Genomic DNA, 23,167 nt, shown 5'->3' with positions numbered 1-23,167 from the left:
GGGGTTGACTTATGAAGAGAGGTTGAGTGAGCTCAGGCTTTTCACACTGGAGAGAAGAAGGAATTGACGTGATAGAGGTTACAAGGTAATGAGAGGCATAAATAGAATAGATAGCCAGAGACTTTTTCCCCAGGGCAGAAATGGCTGTCAAGAAGGGTCATAATTTTAAGGCGATTGGAGGAAAGTATAGGGGAGATGTCAGAGGTAGATTCATTACGCAGAGAATGGTGGGTGCATGGAATGCACTGCCAGTAGTGGTAGTAGACCAGAGACATTAGGGACGTTTAGCAACTGCTGGGCAAGCACATGGATGGCAATAAATTGAGGAGTGTGTAGGTTAGTTTGATCTTAGATTAAGATAAATGTTTGGCACAACATCTTGGGCCGAAGGGCTTGTACTGTGCTGTACTGTTCTAAGTTCAGTTTTTGAATTTGGTTCAGTTAACTAACTTCATCCATGATTGCCACAGCCACTTTGAAGAGAAAAATCAGCTAGAGTTTCCTTTACTGGGATTTTGCATGTGTAGATGTTGAGTGAAGATTAGATTAGGCTCGGTTATGATGTTCTCAATAATTGGATAACTTTGAATCTCACTGATGAAACTAATATAAGAATAAAAGCGACATGGACAAGGTACTATGACAGCCATTCTGCAATATTGAGTTAAAATTATTGTTGGAGCTAAGAAGAGAGCTACACCTGGCCTGGTCGTAATTGATTCTGAAATAAGGTGATAAGTTTTCATTTTCCTTTTTGTTGTCTTTGTATTTCTCATTGCGAAAGCAAAAAAAAACATCCAAGGGCATATACATTTTAAATAACTGTTCTGCACAAGTCTACAAAGAAAATATTGCATTTAAATAATTTTTGCATAACTCCACCAATATAATCATTTTTATCCTTTTTTTAAAAATGTGGAGTTGATCTCATAGAAAAAAATTCAAACAACCACCAATTTGATTATTAATCGAGGTAAATAACTACATAATAGCCTCATAACTTTTACAGTTGAATTGCCTAAACAAGTCAAAAGCTGGCATTACTCGGCAATTTCTGACACTAAAATTGGCATTAAATATACGTTGAGTCCTTGCACTGATAGTCAACATCTTTCTATTTCAGGGTTCAGTTTTGGACAGCAAAAGAATTAATGCTAGATTAGTTGTAAATTTAAAACTGAAGGTTGGATAACAAAAATCTATTGAAGGTATTAAAGGATTATGAGGAAGTGGCAAATATGTGGAGTAAAATTATAGATTAACCAGATCACGTTGGTTAGAGTAAGCTGAAGTTGCCATTTGGGCTGCTTCTGCTCCTATGTTTCAAGTAACATTTTGTGTTCCCCATCTCCATTGTGACAGTTTTAGAAAACAGCATGGCTTAAATTTAAAATCAGTTTAAGAATTCAGTCCAATTAATGAGAGAATGATTTTTTTTAAATGTGTATGAATCCATAAAGTATGTAACAATCCCAAATTTAAACCATATGTTACTCCTCTCAACCTTCAGCCTGAAAACTGTTCACTTTCTACTTACTCTATAATGATAGAGAAAGGGGAAATTACTGAAAACTGAGTTTAAAAATTAATTGTGATTTATGTTGAACTGAATGGTGTTAAACATGTAACATTTGCAAAGCATTTGAAATGATTCTTTTTGTAATTAGTGCATTTTCTTTCTCAGATATAATGGAAGTTGCAAGCCCATTAGTTGTACAATCCAAAGTTAGTAATGAGGAGGCCACCACCTCTGGAGTGAATGTGGAATGCCGAATATGTGGCGATAAGGCTTCAGGCTTCCATTATGGAGTACATGCATGTGAGGGTTGTAAGGTACGGTACTACATTATGTCCTTAAAATGTAATATGTTGTAGAGTTGTTTCCTAAAATTTAACGTCACATGATTGGGAGCAGATGTTCACAGGTAAAGGGACAGCTGGAAAATGGAAAGCCTTCCAAAATGAGATAACGAGAGGCCAGAAACAGTATGTTCCTGTAGGGGCTGGTAAGGCTGGTAGGTGTAGGGAATGCTGGATGACTAGAGAAATTGAAGCTTTGGTCAAGAAAAAGAAAGAAGCATACATCAGCAGAGACTTTAAAAGCAGTAGGAGTATACTTAAGAGGGAAATCAGGAGGGCAAAAAGGGGACATGAAATAGCTTTGGCAAAAAGGGTTAAGGAGAATCCAAAGGGATTTTATAAATACATTAACGACAAAAGGGTAACGAGGGAGAGAATAGGGCTCCTGAAAGATCAGCAAGGCAGCCTATGAGTGGAACCGCAGGAGATGGGGGAGATAGTAAATGAGTATGTTGCATCAGTCTTTACTGGTGAAGGACATGGAAGATACAGAATTTGGAGAAATAGATAGTGACATCTTGAAAAATGTCCATCTTACAGGAGGAAGTGCTGGATATCTGAAAATGCATAAAGGTAGATAAATGCTCAGAACCCTAGAACTCTGTGGGAAGCGAGGGAAGTGATTGCTGAGCCCATTGCTGTGATATTTGTATCGGCGATAATCACAAGTGAGGCGCTGGAAGTCTGGCGGTTGGCTAATGTGGTGCTACCATTTAAGAAAGGTGGTAAGGAAAAGCCAGGGAACTATAGACCAGTGAGCCTGTCGTCAGTAGTGGGCAAGTTATGGAGGGAATCCTGAGGGACAGGATTTGCATGTATTTGGAAAGGCAAAGGCTCATTAGAAATAGTCAACATGGCTTTGTGCATGAGCAATCTTGTCTCATGAACTTGATTGAATTTTTGGAAGGAAGTTACAGAGAGGGTTGATGAGGGCAGAGTGGTGGACATGCACGATCTGTATGAACTTCAGTAAGGCGTTCGACAAGGTTCCTCATGGTAGGCTGATTAGCAAGGTTAGCTCACATGGAATACAGGGAGAACTAGCTATTTGGATACAGAATTTGCTTAGAAGTGGAAGACAGATGGTGTGGTGGAGGGTTGCCTTTCAGACTGGAGGCCTGTGACATGTGGTGTGACACAAAGATCATTGCTGGGTCAAGTACTTTTCGTCATTATATAAATGATTTGGATGTGAACAAAGGAGGTGTAGTTAGTAAGTTTGCAGATGACACCAAAATTGGAGGTGTAGTGGACAGTGAAGAAGGTTACCTCAGAACATAACAGGATCTTGATCAGATGGAACATTGGGCTAAGGAGTGTCAGATGGAGTTTAATTTAGATAAATGCAAGGTGCCGCGTTTTGGAAAGGCAAATCAGGACAGGACTAATGCACTTAATAATAAGATCCTGGGGAATGTTGCTGAACAAAGACATCTTGGAGTACAGGTTCATAGCTCCTTGAAAGTGGATTCACAGGTATATAAGATAGTGAAGAAGGCGTTTAGTATGCTTTCCTTTATTGGTCAGAGCATTAGGTATCGGAATGGGGGGGGTCATATTGCAGCTGTACAGGACATTGGTTAGGCCATTTTTGGAATACTCTATGCTATTCTAGTCTTCCTCCTATGAGAAGAATGTTGTGAAACTTGAAAGGGTTCAGAAAAGATTTACAAGGATGTTGCCATCATTGGAGGGGTGAGCTGTAAGGAGAGGCTGAGTAGGCTGGGTTGTTTTCCCTGGAATGTCAGAGGCTGTGGGGTGATTTTGTACAAGTTTATAAAATCATGGATAGTGTAAAGAGACAATCCCTTTTCTCTGGGGTGGGGTGAGTCCAGAACTAGAGGGGATTGATTTAAGGTGAGAGGGGGAAGATTTAAAGGGGGTGTAAGGGGCAACTTTTCATGCAGAGGGTGGTATGTGACAATAGACAATAGACAATAGACAATAGATGCAGGAGTAGGCCATTCTGCCCTTCGAGCCTGCACCGCCATTCAATATGATCATGGCTGATCATTCCTAATTAGTATCCTGTTCCAGCCTTATCTCCGTACCCCTTGACTCCACTATCTTTAAGAGCTCTATCCAATTCTTTCTTAAAAGAATCCAGAGACTGGGCCTCCACTGCCCTCTGGGGCAGAGCATTCCACACAGCCACCACTCTCTGGGTGAAGTAGTTTCTCCTCATCTCTGTCCTAAATGGTCTACCCCGTATTTTTAAGTTGTGTCCTCTGGTTCGGCACTCCCCCATCAACGGAAATATGTTCCCTCCTGCCAGAGTGTCCAATCCTTTCATAAGCCTATACGTTTCAATCAGATCCCCTCTCAGTCTTCTAAACTCAAGGGTATACAAGCCCAGTCGCTTCAGTCTTTCCGTGTAAGGCAATCCTGCCATTCCAGGAATTGACCTCGTGAACCTACGCTGCACTCCCTCAATAGCCAGAATGTCTTTCCTCAAATTTGGAGACCAGAACTGTACACAGTACTCCAGGTGTGGTCTCACCAGGGCCCTGTACAGCTGCAGAAGCACCTCTTTGCTTCTATACTCAATCCCTCTTGTTATGAAGGCCAGCATGCTATTAGCCTTCTTCACGACCTGCTGTACCTGCATGCTTGCCTTCATTGACTGGTGGACAAGAACACCCAGATCTCTCTGAACAGCCCCTTTACCTAATTTGATACCATTGAGGTAGTAATCTGCCTTCCTGTTCTTGCCACCAAAGTGGATAACCAGACATTTATCCACATTAAACTGCATCTGCCATGCATCTGCCCACTCACCTAACTTGTCCAGGTCACCCTGTAATCCCCTAACATCCTCATCACATTTCACCCTACCACCTAGCTTTGTGTCATCAGCACATTTGCTAATGTGCATGGAAGGAATGTGCTGCCAGAGGAAGTGGTGGAGGCTGATACAGTTACAACATTTAAAAAGCATCTAGATGGGTATATGATTAGGAAGGGTTTAGAGGGATATGGGCCAAATGCTAGCAAATGGGGCTAGATTCTGGTCAGCATGGACGAGATTATGTACCAGGTTTATGTACCTGTTTTTTCCTGTGTATGGAATGGTCTGAGCAGTCCTTGACCAGACATAAGCCTATCTAAATTGCCTCACTGTCAAACTAGCAAAATCCAAAACCCAGCCTGGATGCAGTCCAGAGGTTGCAGGCTTTGAGTTACTAAGTAGAAATGCCAATTAGCTTATAGATTTTCTGTAAGTAGTAAGGGCCCTGTGTTATAGTTTCTTGCAATTTCTCATTACTTTAATTGTATATTGTTCTGCTGGCTTGATTCCTAAATTGTACAAGTGATGTGCAGCAGCTGAATATGTTTAGGATTTCCTACAAAGACTTGACCTTAGTCCTGACCCTACAATCAGTGAAGAATAATAGGCAGTGCTCCATATAGACAGAGGGAAGATTATACAGTGGCAATCCTAAAGTATTATTCATATATCTTTTTAATTTACTCAAGTACAAAATACAGAACTTGGATGTAATTCAAGGAAGGAAAATAAGCAGAGGTGTCCTCAATTCTAAATTAATAATTTATTTAATTGAGAAGATTTGTAGCTCGTTTGTGCTCGTTGTTGTGGTTCTGTTCGCCAAGCTGAGAATTTGTGTTGCAGACGTTTCGTCCCCTGTCTAGGTGACGTCCTCAGTGCTTGGGAGCCTCCTGTGAAGTGATTTATCACTATAAAGTGATAATCACTATAAATGCCGGAGGAAACATCACAGAAGCGCTTCACAGGAGGCTCCCAAGCACTGAGAATGTCATCTAGACAGGGGACGAAACGTCTGCAACACAAATTTCTAGCCTCTGGTTAACTGCTCCTTGGTGATTTCTTTATATTTCAATTTGGAGATGCTGGTGTTGGACTGAGGTGTGCAAAGTTAAAAATCACACCACACCAGGTTATAGCCTAATAGGTTTCCCCGAAAGCGAGTGCTTGCAGTGAAACCAGTTGGACTATAATCTGGTGTTGTGTGATTTTCAACTTTATATTTCAATGTTGCTGTGACATTATGCACTGCGTCAACTGTGCAATAATTAAACTGAACCAGTGTCACAGGGTAAAGTGAGAGATTGGGGAAGGCAGAGAGCGGTGGGATCTTGCTGTGCTCTGGGTCTTTACTTGGGCTGGTGAATTACTACGGCAAGTTCATATATAACATGGCCTCTGTCCTGGCACCTTTGCATTAACTTGTTAAAAAGGGTCAGCCTTGGAAGTGGTTGTGTAGCCAAGCCATAGCTTTCAGGGAAGTGAAGAAACAGTTATCATAGGTGTTGGAACACTATGATCTCACGTGAAATCTGTTATTGACCTGCAATGCCTCCCTGTACATCTTCAGGTAATACTGGCTCAGAGGTGGCTTAATAGAGAGGAACACCCATTCGCGTATGCATCCAGAACTGGCTAATGCAGAGTGTAAATATGCCCAGCTAGAGAAGGAAGGTGTGGTGGTCATATTTGGAGTCAGAAGTTCCACCAAAACCCTTACAGAACTAAATTTGAAATAATAATGGACCACAAATCCCTGCTATGTCTACTGAAAGAAGGCAATGATATGGAGGTGTCATGTTGGACTGGGGTGGGAGAAGTCAGGAGTCATCTGGTTATAGTGCAACAGGTTGATTTGAAATCACAAACTTTTGGAGTGCTGCTCTTTCATTAGGTGAAGTGTCGCTTCAAATTCAAGTAGCAAATGTGGGTGCATTGAGCCACTTCCCACTGGCCGATATACTATCGATGGTACCACCACTGGAAGCGTCCATAATGGTTTTAAATTTCTGGGCACACTTCCAGTCACAGCTGACAATATCCAACTTAGAAAGATCTGGTCTTTGGCAAAGCTGAAACAGCTAGTGGTGATGGGGGAAATCAAAGGACCATCACAACCCAAATTAAAACCTTTTTGGACCCAGAGAGACCAGGTCATGTAGAGGATAGCATTTTATAATGGGAGCAAGAGTGATTGTCCTGAGTAAAGGTCATTCAGGAGTTTCCAAAATGAAGATATTTCTCGTGACCAGATTGGATACAGACATAACTGTGCTGGTAGGGCAATGCCAGAGTGCCTACAAGAGCAAAAATTACTACCAGCAGCTCCCCCACGTTCGTGGGAATGACTTGGTTACACAATGGCTGTGCAGCTACTCTTCGTGGGCTTGATGTTCTTCATTATTGTGGACACCTACTCAAAATGGCTAGAAGAGCATATAGAGTTCATTCATTAAACATGGAAATAATACAAATAGAATACTCCTCTTTTGCAATACAAGGACTCTCTGAACTGTTGGTTACAGATAGTGGGCTGTCATTTACCATCAAGGAATTTAAGTATTTACTAAAGTTGAATGATATCCTTCATTATAAGGACAGATCCATACCATCCATCATTCAATGGTCTGAAATAAAGACCAGTCCAAACTTTGAAGGCAGGCTTAAAGAAACCGCTTACAGCTTCACAAGATACCAACTGTCCTGGTTCCTATTTGATTATTGGGCAACCCCTCCTGCAGCTCCAGGATGGCTCCAGCAAAGTTGCTAATGGGGAGACTCTGCACCAGCTTAAATCTCATCTTCCTGGACCTGGAGGTGAAGGTGAAACAGCATTGTGAAACTGGCGAATGGTGTGGGATCAAAGGGATCAAAACTTGTCTGGCTCCTAAGCTGCCTTTCCAACTGCTTGGAACTTGTGGGCTCTCCCTCTTAGATGTAGTAGGCCAGAGGGTCTGTTCATGTGCTGTTTTTATGTTTTATGAAGTATCAGGGATTTGTTGAGGGAAGGTGAAGTTTTAGTAAATTTGATAGAATGTTTTGAATAGGTAACCAGGATTGATAGGGGTAATCTGTTTGAAGTGACGTGAATTCCACAAAATTCCTCAAAGCAGACAGACAAAAAAAAACTCCATGGGATCAAAGGCAAAGTAGAAGTTAGACCAAAAATTTAGATGAGAGGCAAGAGGCAGCAGGTGATGGTAGGAGAATATCTTTATAACTGGAAATCTGTTTCCTTTAGGATTTGACAGGACTCTGCGTGCTGGGGCACTTTGTTGTTTGTGCTGAATGTTAATAATATGGACCTAATGTAGAGGGTGTGGTCAAGAAGTTTGTGGATAACATGAAAATTGGTAGAGTGGTAAATAGGGAGGAGGATATCAATGTTCTCATCTGGTGGGTAGAGCAGTGGCAAATGGAATTCTCACCTTTCTGGATTGAGGTATTGCAATTGAAGAGGTATAACTTAGAAATAGTAGGGCTCTAGAAGGTTCTGAACATCACAGAGACTTTGGTGCATTTATCCACACATCCCTGAAGCTATCAGAGGAGGAAAATAAGATGGTTAAAAAGGCATATGGGATACTTGCCTTTTTAATCTGAGGTATAGAATACAATAATGTATGAATGAGGGACAGGAGTTTGCCACTTGGTTCAAACCTGCTCTGCTGTTCAATAAGTTCATGGCTGATCTGATTCTCATAATATTTAAGTACTTAGATGCCAAGGCATACATGATTATGAGCCAAGTGCTGGAAAATGGGATTGAAATAGTTGTGATTATATTTTTGACCAGTGTAGACTTGATGGATTAAAGTACCTTTTTCTGTCCTGTAGACGACGATGACTTTACATTCTTGCATATCCCTGATTTTTAAAGTTTTTTTTTACTTTGATACTTAAGAATCTATCTAACTCTGCACTTAAATATATTTAAAGATTCTGCATCCACTGTCATTTGAGGAAGGGAATTTCAAAAACATTCAACTCTTTCAGTGAAAAAATATTTCCTCACTTTTATGTGCCAAAATGGACAATTGCCCACTTTCCCACATTGTATTCCATTTGCCAGGTCTTTGCCCAGTCACTTTATGGATGGCACCGTGGTTCGCACGGCTGCCTCACAATGCCAGGGACCTGAGATCAATTCCACCCTCAGGCCATGTCTGTATGGAGTTTGCATGTTCTCCCCATGTCTGTGTGGGCTTCTGTCGAATACTCTGGTTTCCTCCCACTTCCAAAGATGTGCAAGCTAGGTAGAATGGCCATGCTAAATTGCCCAGAGTGTTCAGGGATTTGTAGGTTAGGTGCATTAGCCATGAAAAATGCAGCATTAAAGGGATAGGGTAGGGAGATGGCTCTGCGTGGGATGCTCTTCAGAAGGTCGTTGTGGCCTTGTTGGGCCAAAGGACCTGTTTCCAGACTGTAGGGATTCTGTTGGTCTATGTTGTATATATAGGTGACCCCTTATTTTTAAACTATAGCTGCTAGTTCTAGATCCTCCCAAAGGGGTAATATTCTTTCTATATCCGCCCAGTCAAGTCCTTTCAGGATCTTACATTTCAATTAAATCAATTTAATTTATTCTCAGCTCCAAAGGATACAGCCTTAGCTTATCTAGTCTTTCCTCATTAGGCATTCCACCCATTCCAGATATTATTCGAGTAAAACTTTCAATGCATTAGCATCTTTCTAGAAGTACAATACACAATACTCCAGGTCTGGTCTCGGCAACTCATGATATAACTGAAGGTGACCTGATTACTCTTGCATTCAGTTCTTCTTGTAATAAAATATAAGATTCGATAAGCTTTCTTGATTACTTGCTATACCTGTATACTAAATATCCATGATTCATGCGCTAGGACACCCAGATTTCTCTGCGTCTCTCACCATGCTGCAAACTCTTACCATTTAGATAAATTCTTCTTACTATTTTTTCCGCCACAATTGCCCACTTTGCCACATTGTACTCCATTTGCCAGATCTTTGCCCAGTCACTTAAACTACCTATATCCTTTTGTATAGAATCATAGAATTCCTATAGCAGGCCATTCAGCCCATCCAGTGCACACTGACCCTCCAAAGAGCATTCCACCCAGACCTGCCATCTACCCCATCCCTGTAAACGTGCATTCCCCATGGCTAATCCACGCAGCCTGCACACCACAGGTGATTTAGCAGATTTAAGATGACAGCGGGATAAGAAAAGAGTTAGAAATTTTTTTTACCTAAAGCGTACTGGGAGTCTAGGATTCATTGCCTGGAAAGGTTGTTGAGTCAGAAACTCTTGAAACATTTAAGCAGTATTTAGATACTCAGTTGCATGGCCATAACTTTCAGGGTTATCAGCCAAGAGCTGGAAAAGGGATTAATGAAATCCGACCTTTGGTGCAGACATGATGGGACAAATGGCCTTATGCTGTAAATGCCTGAGTTTACTTCTGATGGCAATGGCTACTTCAAGAGCAGTATATTCACTTTGGGACAACTGGTGGTCCTAAAAGGAACTATATAATGGAAGTCATTTTTTTTTGCTTTTAAAATGTTATTCCCTTGTTCAACGAAAGAAAAAGAGGGCTAAAAATAGTAACTAGAGGTCAATCAATTTAATGTTGGTGCTGGAAAAGACAATCATTGAGGACAAATTAATTTTCATTTGGTGAAATATGCACTAACAAAATATAGCCTATGTTGTTTTGTTAAACACAAATCACATGATTAACCTGATTAAGCTCTCTGAAGTAATAGTGAGAATTGAAGGTAGTGCAGTAAAGGTTTTTCATACAGAATTTCAAATCGAATGAAAGAACATTCGAAGTTCAAAAATAGTATAACTTTCAATAGATTTACATAATGTTAATAGGTGGTAACTACGAAGTTAAGGTGTGGTTAATTAAACCATTTGACTGGGTGAATCACAATTAAACAGTGTTGTCTAAAGTGGAGAAATTGAGTAGCATGGTCATACGAATGATTGATGATCCCCAGAAAATTATAAACTTTTAAAAGGGAAAGGAAGGACTGTTTTGGCACTGTGATACTGTCCCTGCCTCTGAACCAGGAAACATGGGTTCAATCTCACCTGCTCTTGCGTATGTCATGACATGTTTGAACAGTTGATTAAAATAACTAAAAATGCTAAAAATACTACCCCCTAACGGTGAAAGCTGAGGGATTATTTCCTGTCGCTGAAGAATCTGGAATTTGGGTTTAGTTATAGGATAATGTATAGTATTTTTAATTTGTTACTGCCCTCCCCTTTCCCATCAATTCCTATTTCAATCAACCTTACAGCATGATCCCTTTTTGCGATTTCTGCCTCATTGATACAGTTGTCTTTCTTGACTTCCCTTGTTCTAACTTTCCCTTCAATTTCCTTCTTAAACATCCAGTTTGTCCCCTCCCCCCCGCTACTTAGTTTAAATGTAGCTGTGTTGCAGTAGCAAACCTGCCTGCCAGAATGCTGGTCCCTAACCTATTAAGGTGCAAACCGTCTCTCTTGTATAATTTATGCTTACCACAAAACATACCCCAGTGATCCAAGAATTTAAATCCTTGCTTCCTGCACCAGTTCCCCAGCCACACATTCAAGCCCATTATCTCCCTGTTTCTGGCCTCACCAGCCTGAGGAACTGGAAGCAAACCGGAGATAACCACCTTGGACGTCCTGCTTTTCAGCCTTCTTCCTAGTTCTCCAAAGTCCTGCTGTAGTATGTTCCTCCTCTTCTTCCCGACATCATTTGTGTCAACATGTACCACCACCTCTGGCTCTTCACCTTCGTCCTTGAGGATTTCCTGCACTCTGTCTGTGATGCCTTTAACCCTGGCACCAGGAAGGCAACACACCATCCTTAATTCCTGCCTGCTGTCATAAAAGCCCCGGTCAGTTCCTCTCATTACGGAGTCCCCTATTACCACGGCTCTATGTGATGTCCGACTCTTCCGCTCTGCCTCCACGCCAACTTTTGATTGACAGACCTGGCTGCTTTGCAGACTGGCAGTGTCATCTGTCTCTACTGTTTCCAAAAGATTCAACTTGTTCCTGACAGGTACTTCCCCGAGGGTCTCTTGCACCTGTGTCCTCTCTGCCTTCCTCATCGTCTGCTCTCCTGCTCTTTTCTGGTATGGAGACTGCTGAGCAAGGTGAGGGCCCATGGTGTTCGAGGTGAGCTGCTGGGATGGATTGAGGATTGGCTATCTAACAGAAGGCAGAGAGTTGGGATAAAAGGTTCTTTTTCAGAATGGCAGCCGGTGACGAGCGGTGTCCCGCAGGGTTCGGTGCTGGGGCCACAGCTGTTCGCATTATATATTAATGATTTGGATGAGGGAACCGGGGGCATTCTAGCGAAGTTTGCCGATGATACAAAGTTAGGTAGACAGGCAGGTAGTACTGAGGAAGTGGGGAGACTACAGAAGGATCTAGACAGGTTGGGAGAGTGGTCCAGGAAATGGCTGATGGAATTTAACGTGAGCAAGTGCGAGGTCTTGCACTTTGGCAAAAAGAATATAGGAATGGACTACTTTCTAAATGGTGAGAAACTTAATAAAGCCAAAGCACAAAGGGATCTGGGAGTGCTAGTCGAGGATTCTCTAAAGGTAAACATGCAGGTTGAGTCTGTGATTAAGAAAGCGAATGCAATGTTGTCTCTTATCTCAAGAGGGTTGGAATATAAAAGCAGAGATGTACTACTAAGACTTTATAAAGCTCTGGTTAGGCCCCATTTGGAGTACTGTGTCCAGTTTTGGTCCCCACACCTCAGGAAGGACATACTGGCACTGGAACGTGTCCAGCGGAGATTCACACGGATGATCCCTGGAATGACAGGTCTAGCATATGAGGAACGGCTGAGGATACTGGGGTTGTATTCGTTGGAGTTTAGAAGATTAAGGGGAGATCTAATAGAGACGTACAAAATAATACATGGCTTTGAAAAGGTGGATGCTAGAAAATTGTTTCTGTTAGGCGAGGAGACTAGGACCCGTGGACACAGCCTTAGAATTAGAGGGGGTCATTTCAGAACGGAAATGCGGAGACATTTCTTCAGCCAGAGAGTGGTGGGCCTGTGGAATTCATTGCCACGGAGTGCAGTGGAAGCCGGGACGCTAAATGTCTTCAAGGCCGAGATTGATAGGTTCTTGTTGTCTAGAGGAATTAAGGGCTACGGGGAGAACGCTGGCAAGTGGAGCTGAAATGCGCATCAGCCATGATTGAATGGCGGAGTGGACTCGATGGGCCGAATGGCCTTACTTCCACTCCTATGTCTTATGGTCTTATGGTCGGTGTAATAACCTCGAAGGTCTTGTCCAGAAAGATCTCGTTCTCTCAGGTGAGCCTAAGGTCCTCGAGTTCTTTCATCAGTGCTGCAGTATGCTCTGTCAGTAGCTGAAAGTGCACACACTTTCCACACTTATATGAGCCAGACACACCAGAGTCGTTGACCTCACACATCAAGTACATAGCACACTGAACCAGCTTGGCAGTCATGTCTTCACCCTCTTCAACTGTTGCGTAATCACTTCACTCAACTGCCTTGTCAAAGACTCCTGAGCTAAAGCCTCACTCTTCAATCCATAGGAACTTCCTTGGACCCTCTTTTTGGGGCAAGTCTGTGGACTTTTAATTTAGGTTAGAGGAGGCCTTACTTTGTAGGACCTGGGGTCTAGAACACACGCACTCAAATAACAATCACTTACCTTCCTGACCGGCTTTGCACTCCGACTTCACTTCCACCCAGCTCCCGCCGCTCTCTGCTGCAAAAGCATTAGAAGTAAGATGGATGAGCTTGAGCCTCTTTTGGAAATTGGCAGATACGATATTGTGGGGATACCTGAGACGTGGCTTCAAGTGGACAGGGCCTAGAAAATGAATATTCAAGGCTACACATGCTATCGTAAGGACAGACTGATGGGCAGAGTGGGTAGGGTGGCCATGTTGGTAAGGGATGATATTCAGTCCCTTGTGCGGGGGTCCTAGAATCAGGGAATGTAGAATCAGTGTGGATAGAGCTGAGAAATTCTAAAGGTAAAAAGACCCTCTTGGGAGTTATCTACAGGCCCCCAAACAGTAGTCTGGATGTCGGATGTAAGTTGAATCAGGAGCTGAAATTGGCCTGTCGCAAAGATGTTACTACCGTTGTTATGGGGGATTTCAACATGCACGTAGACTGGGAGAATCAGGATGGTATTGAACCTCAAGAAAGAGACTTTGTGGAGTGCCTCTGAGATGGATTCTTAGAGCAGCTGGTGCTGGAGCCTACCAGGGAGAAGTGAATTTTGGATCTGGTATTGTGCAACGAACCAGAATTGATCAGGGACCTTGAAGTGAAAGAGCCATTGGGACGTAGTGACCATAATACAATAAGCTTCAATCTGCAATTTGAGAGGGAGAGGGTACAATCAGAAGTGACAATATTTCTGTCGAATAAAGGGAGCTATGGAGCTATGAGGGAGGAGCTGGCCAAAGTTCAATGGTGCAATACCTTAGCAGGGATGACAGTGGAGGAACAATGGCAGATATTTCTGTATATAATGCAGAAGATGCAGGATCAGTTCATTCCAAAAAGGAAGAAAGATCCCAGGAGGAGGCATGGGTGGCCGTGGCTGACGAGGGAAGTTAAGGAACATATAAATTTAAAAGAGAAAAAGTATAACATAGCAAAGATAAGTGGGAAAACAGAGGACTGGGAAGCTTTTAAAGAACAACAGAGGATTACTCAGAAGGAAATACGCAGAGAAAAAATGAGGTACGAAGGTAAACTGGCCAAAAATATAAAGGACGATAGTAAAAGCTTTTTAGGTATGTGAAAGGCAAAAAAATGGTTAAGACTAAGATTGGGCCCTTGAAGACAGAAACAGGGGAATATATTACAAAGAAATGGCAGAAGAATTGAATTGGTATTTCAGATCTGTGTTCACTGGGGAAGACACAAGCAATCTCCCTGAGGTAACAGTGGCTGAAGGACCTGAACTGAAGGGAATTTATATTTGCCAGGAATTGGTGTTGGAGAGACTGTTAGATCTGAAGGTTGATAAGTCCCCGGGGCCTGATGGTCTACATCCCAGGGTACTGAAGGAGGTGGCTCGAGAAATCGTAGATGTGTTGGTGATTATTTTCCAGAGTTCGATAGATTCGGGATCAGTTCCTGCAGATTGGAGGGTGGCTAATGTTGTACCACTTTTTAAGAAAGGTGGGAGAGAGAAAGCAGGAAATTATAGACCAGTTAGTCTGACCTCAGTGGTAGGAAAGATGCTGGAGTCTATTCTAAAGGATGAAATTATGACACATCTGGATAGTAGTAACAGGATAGGTTAGAGTCAGCATGGATTTATGAAGGGGAAATCATGCTTGACTAATCTTCTGAAATTTTTTGAGGATGTAACTCTGAAGATGGACGAGGGAGATCCAGTAGATGTAGTGCACCTGGACTTTCAAAGCTATTGATAAAGTCCCACATAGGAGGTTATTGAGCAAAATTAGGGTGCATGGTATAGGGGGCAAGGTACTAACTTGGATTGAAAGTTGGTTGGCTGATAGGAAGCAAAGAGTAGTGATAAACGGCTCCATTTCGGAATGGCAGGCAGTGACCAGTGGGGTACCGCAGGGATTATACTGGGACCGCAGCTTTTTACAATATATGTTAATGATATAGAAGATGGTTTTAGTAATAACATTAGCAAAATTGCTGATGATACTAAGCTGGATGGCAGGGTGAAATGTGAGGAGGATGTTAGGAGATTAGAGGGTGACCTGGACAGGTTAGGTGAGTGGTCAGATGCATGGGAGATGCAGTTTAATGTGGATAAATGTATGGTTATCCACTTTGGTGGCAAGAACAGGAAGGCAGATTACTACCTAAATGGAGAAAGTGAGGACTGCAGATGCTGGAGATCAGAGCTGAAAATGTGTTGCTGGAAAAGCGCAGCAGGTCTGGCAGCATCCAAGGAACAGGAGAATCAACGTTTCGGGCATGAGCCCTTCTTCAGGAATGAGGAAAGTGTGTCCAGCAGGCTAAGATAAAAGGTAGGGAGGAGGGACTTGTGGGAGGGGCGTTGGAAATGGGATAGGTGGAAGGAGGTCAAGGTGAGGGTGATAGGCCGGAGTGGGGGTGGGGGCGGAGAGGTCAGGAAGAAGATTGCAGGTTAGGAAGGCAGTGCTGAGTTAGAGGGATTTGACTGAGACAAGGTGGGGGGGGAGGGGAAATGAGGAAACTGGAGAAATCTGAGTTCATCCCTTGTGGTTGGAGGATTCCTAGGCGGAAGATGAGGCGCTCTTCCTCCAACCGTCGTGTTGCTATGATCTGGCGATGGAGGAGTCCAAGGAACTGCATGTCCTTGGTGAAGTGGGAGGGGGAGTTGAAGTGTTGAGCCACTGGGTGGTTGGGTTGGTTGGTCCGGGTGTCCCAGAGGTGTTCTCTGAAACGTTCCGTAAGAAGGCGGCCTGTCTCCCCAATATAGAGGAGGCCACATTGGGTGCAACGGATGCAATAAATGATGTGTGTGGAGGTGCAGGTGAATTTGTGGCGGATGTGGAAGTATCCCTTGGGGCCTTGGAGGGAAGTAAGGGGGGAGGTGTGGGCGCAAGTTTTGCATTTCTTGCGGTTGCAGGGGAAGGTGCCGGGAGTGGAGGTTGGGTTGGTGGGGGATGTGGACCTGACGAGGGAGTCACGGAGGGAGTGGTCTTTTCGGTACGCTGATAGGGGAGGGGAGGGAAATATATCCCTGGTAGTGGGGTCCGTTTGGAGGTGGCGGTAATGACGATGGATGATACAATGTATATGGAGGTTGGTGGGGTGGTAGGTGAGGACCAGTGGGATTCTGTCCTGGTGGCGATTGGAGGGGCGGGGCTCAAGGGCAGAGGAGCGGGAAGTGGAGGAGATGCGGTGGAGGGCATCGTCGATCACGTTTGGGGGGAAATTGCGGTCTTTGAAGAAAGAGGCCATCTGGGTTGTACGGTATTGGAACTGGTCCTCCTGGGAGCAGATGTGGCGGAGATGAAGGAATTGGGAATATGGGATGGTGTTTTTACAGGGGGCAGGGTGGGAGGAGGTGTAGTCTAGGTAGCTGTGGGAGTCGGTCGGTTTATAGTAAATGTCTGTGTTGATTCGGTCGCCCGAGACAGAAATGGAAAGGTCTAGGAAGGGGAGGGAGGAGTCTGAGACGGTCCAAGTGAATTTGAGGTCGGGGTGGAAGGTGTTGGTAAAGTTGGTGAACTATTCAACCTCCTCGTGGGAGCATGAGGCAGTGCCGATACAGTCATCGATGTAGCAGAGGAAAAGGTGGGGGGGTGGTGCCAGTGTAGCTGCGGAAGATGGACTGTTCCACATATCCTACGAAGAGGCAGGCATAGCTGGGGCCCATGCGGGTGCCCATGGCTACTCCTTTGGTTTGGAGGAAGTGGGAGGATTGGAAAGAGAAGTTGTTCAGGGTGGGGACCAGTTCAGTCAGTCGAAGGAGGGTGTCAGTGGAAGGGTACTGGTTGGTACGGCAGGAAAGGAAGAAGCGGAGGGCTTTGAGTACATCGATGACTGACTGTATCGGCGCTGCCTCATGCTCCCTTGAGCCCTTCTCTGTGTCCGCAAATATTCCCTGTCTCTGCTACCTCCACAGCCTCCCTACATTCTTGGACATCCTGAAAAACAGCTAACCTACTTGCTGGACTACAAGTCCGGATCCCATCCCCCTGCCAAATTAGTTTAAACCCCCCCGAAGAGTGCTAGCAAACCTACCTCCCAGGATATTGGTGCCCTTCTGGTTCAGGTGCAACCCGTCCTGCTTGTACAGGTCCCACCTTCCCCAGAATGCAGTCCAATTGTCCAAATACCTGAAGCCCTCCCTCCTACACCATCCTTGCAGCCACATGTTCAACTACACTATCTCCCTATTCCTTGCCTCACTGTCATGTGGCACTGGCAACAACCCAGAGATGACAACTCTGTCCGTCCTAGCTTTTAGCTTCCAGCCTAACTCCTTGAGCTCCTGAATGACCTCCCCACCCCTCTTCCCACCTATGTCGTTGGTGCCAGTGTGCACCACGACTTCTGGCTGCACACCCTCCCCCTTAAGGATTCTGAAGACACGGTCTGAGACATGTTGGACCCTGGCACCTGGGAGGCAACAAACCATCTGAGAGTCTCACCCATGTCCACAGAACCGCCTGTCTGTCCCTCTAACTATAGAGTCTCCTATAACTAGCGCTCTCCTCCTCTTCCCCCTTTCCCTTCTGGGCCTCAGAGCCAGACCTCGTGCTAGAGACCCGGTCACTGCAACTTACTCCTGCTAGGCTGTCCCCCCAACAATATCCAAGTGGTGTACTTATTGTTGAGGGAAACAACCACAGGGGATCCCTGCACTGCCTGCTTCCTCCCCTTCCCACCTCTAACTGTTACCCAGCTACCTCTGCTTATAGCGCTAAATAAAATAACTAAACCAGGCATTCAATTTCTGTAATGTTTGCCTAGGAAAGAGCAAAGGCAATGGTGCAATAAGCGAGGAAGAATAATCATTTTGATAAGAGCGACTTGACCCAACTGTGATATTGGAAGGACCTTATCTTTGAAGTTCTTGTTTAATCTTCTCAGACAAATGAACAAAATGAACAAAATTAACATTTGAATAATTGATCAAAGCTAGGGGTAACAGAGAGGCCCAAGTAAAGAAATCCTCCCTGTGCTGACTTAAAGGGGAACACACCTTTCATATCATGTATTCCCCTAATCCCCCCCGATAGGGATCACCTTCGACTTTGAAAAATTGATCTTGTAACTTGAGAAAGAGCCAAATAAATTAATACACTGTATCAAACAGGGCACCGAGACTGCCGGGTTCAAAAGAAAAATTAGAACGTCATCCATGTATAGTGTAATCTTATACACCTTTGACCCCACCTTTGGGGCAGCAATATTAGGGTCCCCACGAATGACGTCTGCCAATGGCTCAATCACCAATGTGAAAAGCAAAGGTGAAAGGGGACAGCCTTGCCAACTGCCTTACTAATGTTCAAATTGTCAGACCTTGTACCATTGGTGAGAACCACTGCCAGAGGATCACTGTAAAGGACCCTTACTCATCTAGTAAACACTTCACCCAGGCCAAACCGCTCCAGAGTATAAAAAAGATATGGCTATTCCACCCCATCAAATGCCCTCTTCGCATCCAAAGAGACCACCAACCCTTGAACCGATCACTGCTGGCACACTTGAATCATGTTAAGCAATCTCCTAACGCTATTAGAGAATCTGTGACCCTTTATAACAATAGAGGGCAATACCTCTACCAACCTCAAAGCCAAAGTCTTAGACCAAATTTTAAAATCGAAGCTTAAAAGTGAGATAGGTGTATAAGAAGCACAATCCTCTGCGGTCTTCCCTTTCTTGAGGATAAGAGAGATATTTGTCTCCCGCCATCCTTGAGAGAGGCTATCATGACTATATGCATAGTTATACCTGTCTAGCATCGGTCGTGACAGTATGTTTACAAGTACTTTGTAAAACTCACTGGGAAGATCATCAGGGCCAGGTGCCTTTCCACTATGAAGTTGCCTCATCGCCTTCTGTTTCTCTTGTGCTGTTAATGGGACACTAAGGAGAAGTGCCTGCTCAGCAGACACCCCCAGAAGATCCAAGTTCCTAAAAAAAAAAGTCCCATCTAACCTCACAACACTCCGACTGATACAGTTCAGAATAGAATCTCTGAAACGCCCATTGATCTTTTTAGCATTACAAGTAAGACTCCCACTCCCTTCCCTAATAGAAGCAATAGATTGGGAGGCACTCTTGTTCCCTGCCAAATATTTACCTGGCCTTGTTACCATGCTTAAGCAACCTTTGCTTTGCAAAGGAAAGTTCCTTCCTGGCTGTATGTGTAAGCATGGAGTTGAAGGCAGATCGAAGGGCTGTGATCCTCTGCAGCTTAGCCACTGATGCTGTACTGTAATATGCCATCTCAGCTGCCTTCAGTCGTGCCTCATGCTCTCCCTTCCGTTGCTTCTCACTAATCGCGTATGAGGTAATTATCCCTCTTGCATAGGCCTTAGCAGTCTCCCGAAGAATGGATGGATTACTAGTTGTAACCAAGTTGGTGGCCAAAAATGCTTCACATTCCCTAGATAAGTACTCAACGAACTTAGTGTCCTTAAATCTTGACTACTAACTATACAGCTGCGTGATCAGAGATGCAATATTCCCAACTGAACAAAATACCAACGAATCTAGAAAAGCTGCAGGAGTTAGGAAAAGATCAATCCTTGTCTGGCACTTGTGAGGATTGGAAAAGAATGTAAACTGAGACTTTTCCAAATAGATCACCAAGCTATTTAGACTGTGGAGAAAGCTTTGGAGGGCATTTGGGCATTCTATCCAGCACAGGATCCATAAGGCAATTAAAGTCTCCCCCCAACCCCTGATAATAATATGCTGCGACGGAAAGACCAACAGCTTAGTGCATCAGTCAAAAATTTAAACGGTTATGTTGAAGGTTAATAGACATTGAAATAAACATATTCCTCGCGACATATTAGGGCCTTAAGGATCACAAACTGACCATTCATCTTTAAGACAATCTATTAAATTAAATGGAAGATTCTTCTGGACAAGTATGACCACCCCCCCCCTGCTCTGTGTTAAAGAATGAGAAAAATACTCTATCAAAGCTGTCCTGCTGTAACTTCAAGTGTTCCTTAAGGCGAGTCTGCTGCAAAAGGGCAACATCCACCCTCTCCGTTTTACGGCTTAACAACGCATTTTTCTTTTTAGCTGGCGAATGGATCCCTTTAATATTCCAGGTCCGCCGTTTAAGAGCACTCCTAGCCATGATTCTTTACAACCACTTTTGACCTGCTGAGAGGAAAAATTCGACTTGTAGCATGCTGGGAGTCGTGGAGTCTATTTACAAAAAAACCAAAACACTAAACTAACTACAAAATACAAAAGGCACTTAATGGGGGACTTTATCCCCTGCCCATAGAGAGCATTTACACCTCCCATGTACACCTCCATTCCCCTTTCCAGCTCAAGCTGCACCCCAACCCAAGCAATAGAAAAAAACAGACAAAATAATGAGTACTTTGCCCACCCCCAATTAGATACCAACACCAATCCTAATTGGAGAACAAAAAACACACCAACAGCAGCTTCTTGAAGAAAAGGGTAACATTCACTTGTTCTGAAGAGTCAAATGACCACACCATCTCCTCATGAGTAATATGAAGCACCGCTGGGTATCTCATCGAATATTGAATACCAAGATTCCTTAATTTTCTCTTGACCTCATCAAAGTATTTCCTTCTATGGATCACCACCACAGAAAAGTCCTGGAAAAACATTATCTTAGTTCCTGATAAGTTAGGGCCTGTGGATGTTTCCCCATCCCTCTAGAACATTCCAGCACTCTGTCCTTGTAGCCTTGAAATTGTGTCAGGACGAGGTGAGGATGCCCAACCAGATTGGATCTGCGCACCGCAGCCCGGTGAGCTCTGTCAATCTTCACCCAGTCCGCCTCGGCATCCCAGCCAAGAAACTGTGGCAGCAAATCTTCAAAACAACTTGTGAGCTGTCCACCTACCACTCCCTCCGGCAGCCCAAAGACTCAGATATTTTTCCTCCTACCTCGGTTTTCCAGATCATTGACCTATTCAGTCAAGGCCTGGACCTGTTTTTCGAGAGCCTGGATCTGCCCCGTTGAGGACTTGACCTCTGTCTCCAATGCTGTGGTTCAACTTGCTACCCAAGCCTTTGCAACTCCTTCTCAGGCTCCAAGCCAAGTACAACTGTCTTCTATCAACTCCTTGATCATCCCTCGGTTTACCATGAGTTCTTCAGCGACGTTCTGCTGTGCAGGTACCTCTTTCTTGGCTGCCAAGGGAGTTGCATCTGCAGTTGCAGTTGCGGGCCCACCCAGTTGCCTTCAGTGAATGTCCTATGTGTTGGGACTTGGCTGTATGCTTTCCGTTCATCATCATCGGTCGCTCAAAAAGGATTTACAATAGAACTTCAACTATCTGCACATTAACCATTCAAATCCCAGACCATCCAAACAAGATCCCAAGATCCTGTAAAAACCAGGCAACCCAGCATTCAGTTATCAGTTAAATGCCATTATGACATGAATTGCAGGATAATCGAGAGGTGAGTTGCCGGCTAATTGAGAGACACTCTGACAACCGGCACTCATGGATTACTGCTTGTTTCCGGCTGCCCGAACTCCCCACCCGTCAAGCTCAGACAATCAAGGCTCCACTGCAAATGGATTTAAATGGTTTCACAACTGTTTAATGTCCATTTTCTCTTGGAAAAAAAAGGTAAGGTGGGGGGGGGTTGGTGTTTTCAAACAAACACTACTGCTGGGCTGGGGTGCAGTGCTCAGCAAGGCAGATCTACTCAGATTGCCACCATTTTGGATCCCCCTAGCATTTTATTTAATCCTTAAATGTGCATTTATGTATCTTTGTGCTCTGATTTGAAATCCTATTTCTGTCTCATTTGTATTTAAAACCAAACTTAAATTTGGTTTCCAGGGTTTCTTTCGGAGAACAATTCGTATGAAGCTGAAGTATGAGAAATGTGATCGTAACTGTAAGATCCAGAAAAAGAACAGGAATAAGTGCCAGTATTGTCGCTTCCAGAAGTGCCTGGCATTAGGGATGTCACATAACGGTGAGTAAATGTTGCTAAAACAAACAAATGAAAATGTAAGACGTAATAAGTTGACAGGCTTCATAGCTTTCCAATGTAGAAATGCAGCATTTATAAGCTATTGTATTAATATACCTTTATTTTATTTAAGGTTTGCTTTACAAGCATCTCACATGACGAAAACTCCTAAGAATCTATTGATAACTTTCCACTTCATTCCTGATTCACTCCAGTTACTTCAGTAGTTCATCTTTGTTGATTCCCTTTTGAATTAGTCCTGTCTTTAAAAATGATTGAGCCCATTGCATCATACTTGCCAGGAAAGCCCAGGTTGGCCATGATCTCTGCCAAGTTAACTGCCTGACTGATCTGATGGTTTTTCAAAAAGAATTGTGGATGGAGGAAAGTCAGCCAGTGTTTTTGATCGTGATCACTGAGAAGAAAAAAAGAAAGAAATGTAAAGAAAAATCAATTAGACAAGTTTGCTATTAAAGAAGCAAAAACATGGATTTAATTGTAAACTCAGTGTTCCTCAAATGAGAAAACAGTCTTGCCTGTTCTTGTGGCTGTCAAAGACCCCTTGGCATTTTGAAGAATAATGGAGTGCTTCTGATTTTAATATTTGTTTTTCAACCAGTCACCTTAAGTGAGGTTGAACGTGTTAGTTCACTTTGCTGGTTTTAAGGACTGTATGTAAATTGGTTATCATGGTTTTCCGACAACAAACTGAGAGGTACTGTGTTGATCTCTCAGTTCTTCCTTCTTTGTATGTTTTATAATGTTCTCAAATGTCATCTGTATATATTAAATCTTTGTAATGCACACAAAGCTATTGCACTTGCATGCTATTTCTGGAATTGATGAGATGACAGCCATGAAGAACAGTATGAAT

General features: G+C 43.6%; 1 protein-coding gene across 2 annotated transcripts in view; it reads left to right on the top strand.

Moving 5' to 3' along the window:
- The window catches only part of ppardb (peroxisome proliferator-activated receptor delta b), an 80,606-nt gene that overhangs the window by 26,504 nt on the left and 30,935 nt on the right, over nucleotides 1-23,167 (top strand). For both annotated transcript variants that reach the window (XM_072563287.1, XM_072563286.1), the window contains exons 3-4: nucleotides 1,685-1,833; nucleotides 22,158-22,296. In XM_072563287.1, the coding sequence (XP_072419388.1) occupies nucleotides 1,685-1,833; nucleotides 22,158-22,296 (288 nt within the window). The remainder of the gene's footprint in view (nucleotides 1-1,684; nucleotides 1,834-22,157; nucleotides 22,297-23,167) is intronic.

Source organism: Chiloscyllium punctatum, chromosome 45 (assembly GCF_047496795.1).
Source record: "Chiloscyllium punctatum isolate Juve2018m chromosome 45, sChiPun1.3, whole genome shotgun sequence".
Taxonomy (NCBI): Eukaryota; Metazoa; Chordata; class Chondrichthyes; order Orectolobiformes; family Hemiscylliidae; genus Chiloscyllium; species Chiloscyllium punctatum.
The sequence above is the reverse complement of the archived record's forward strand: the minus strand, read 5'-3'. Positions and strand labels throughout refer to the sequence as shown.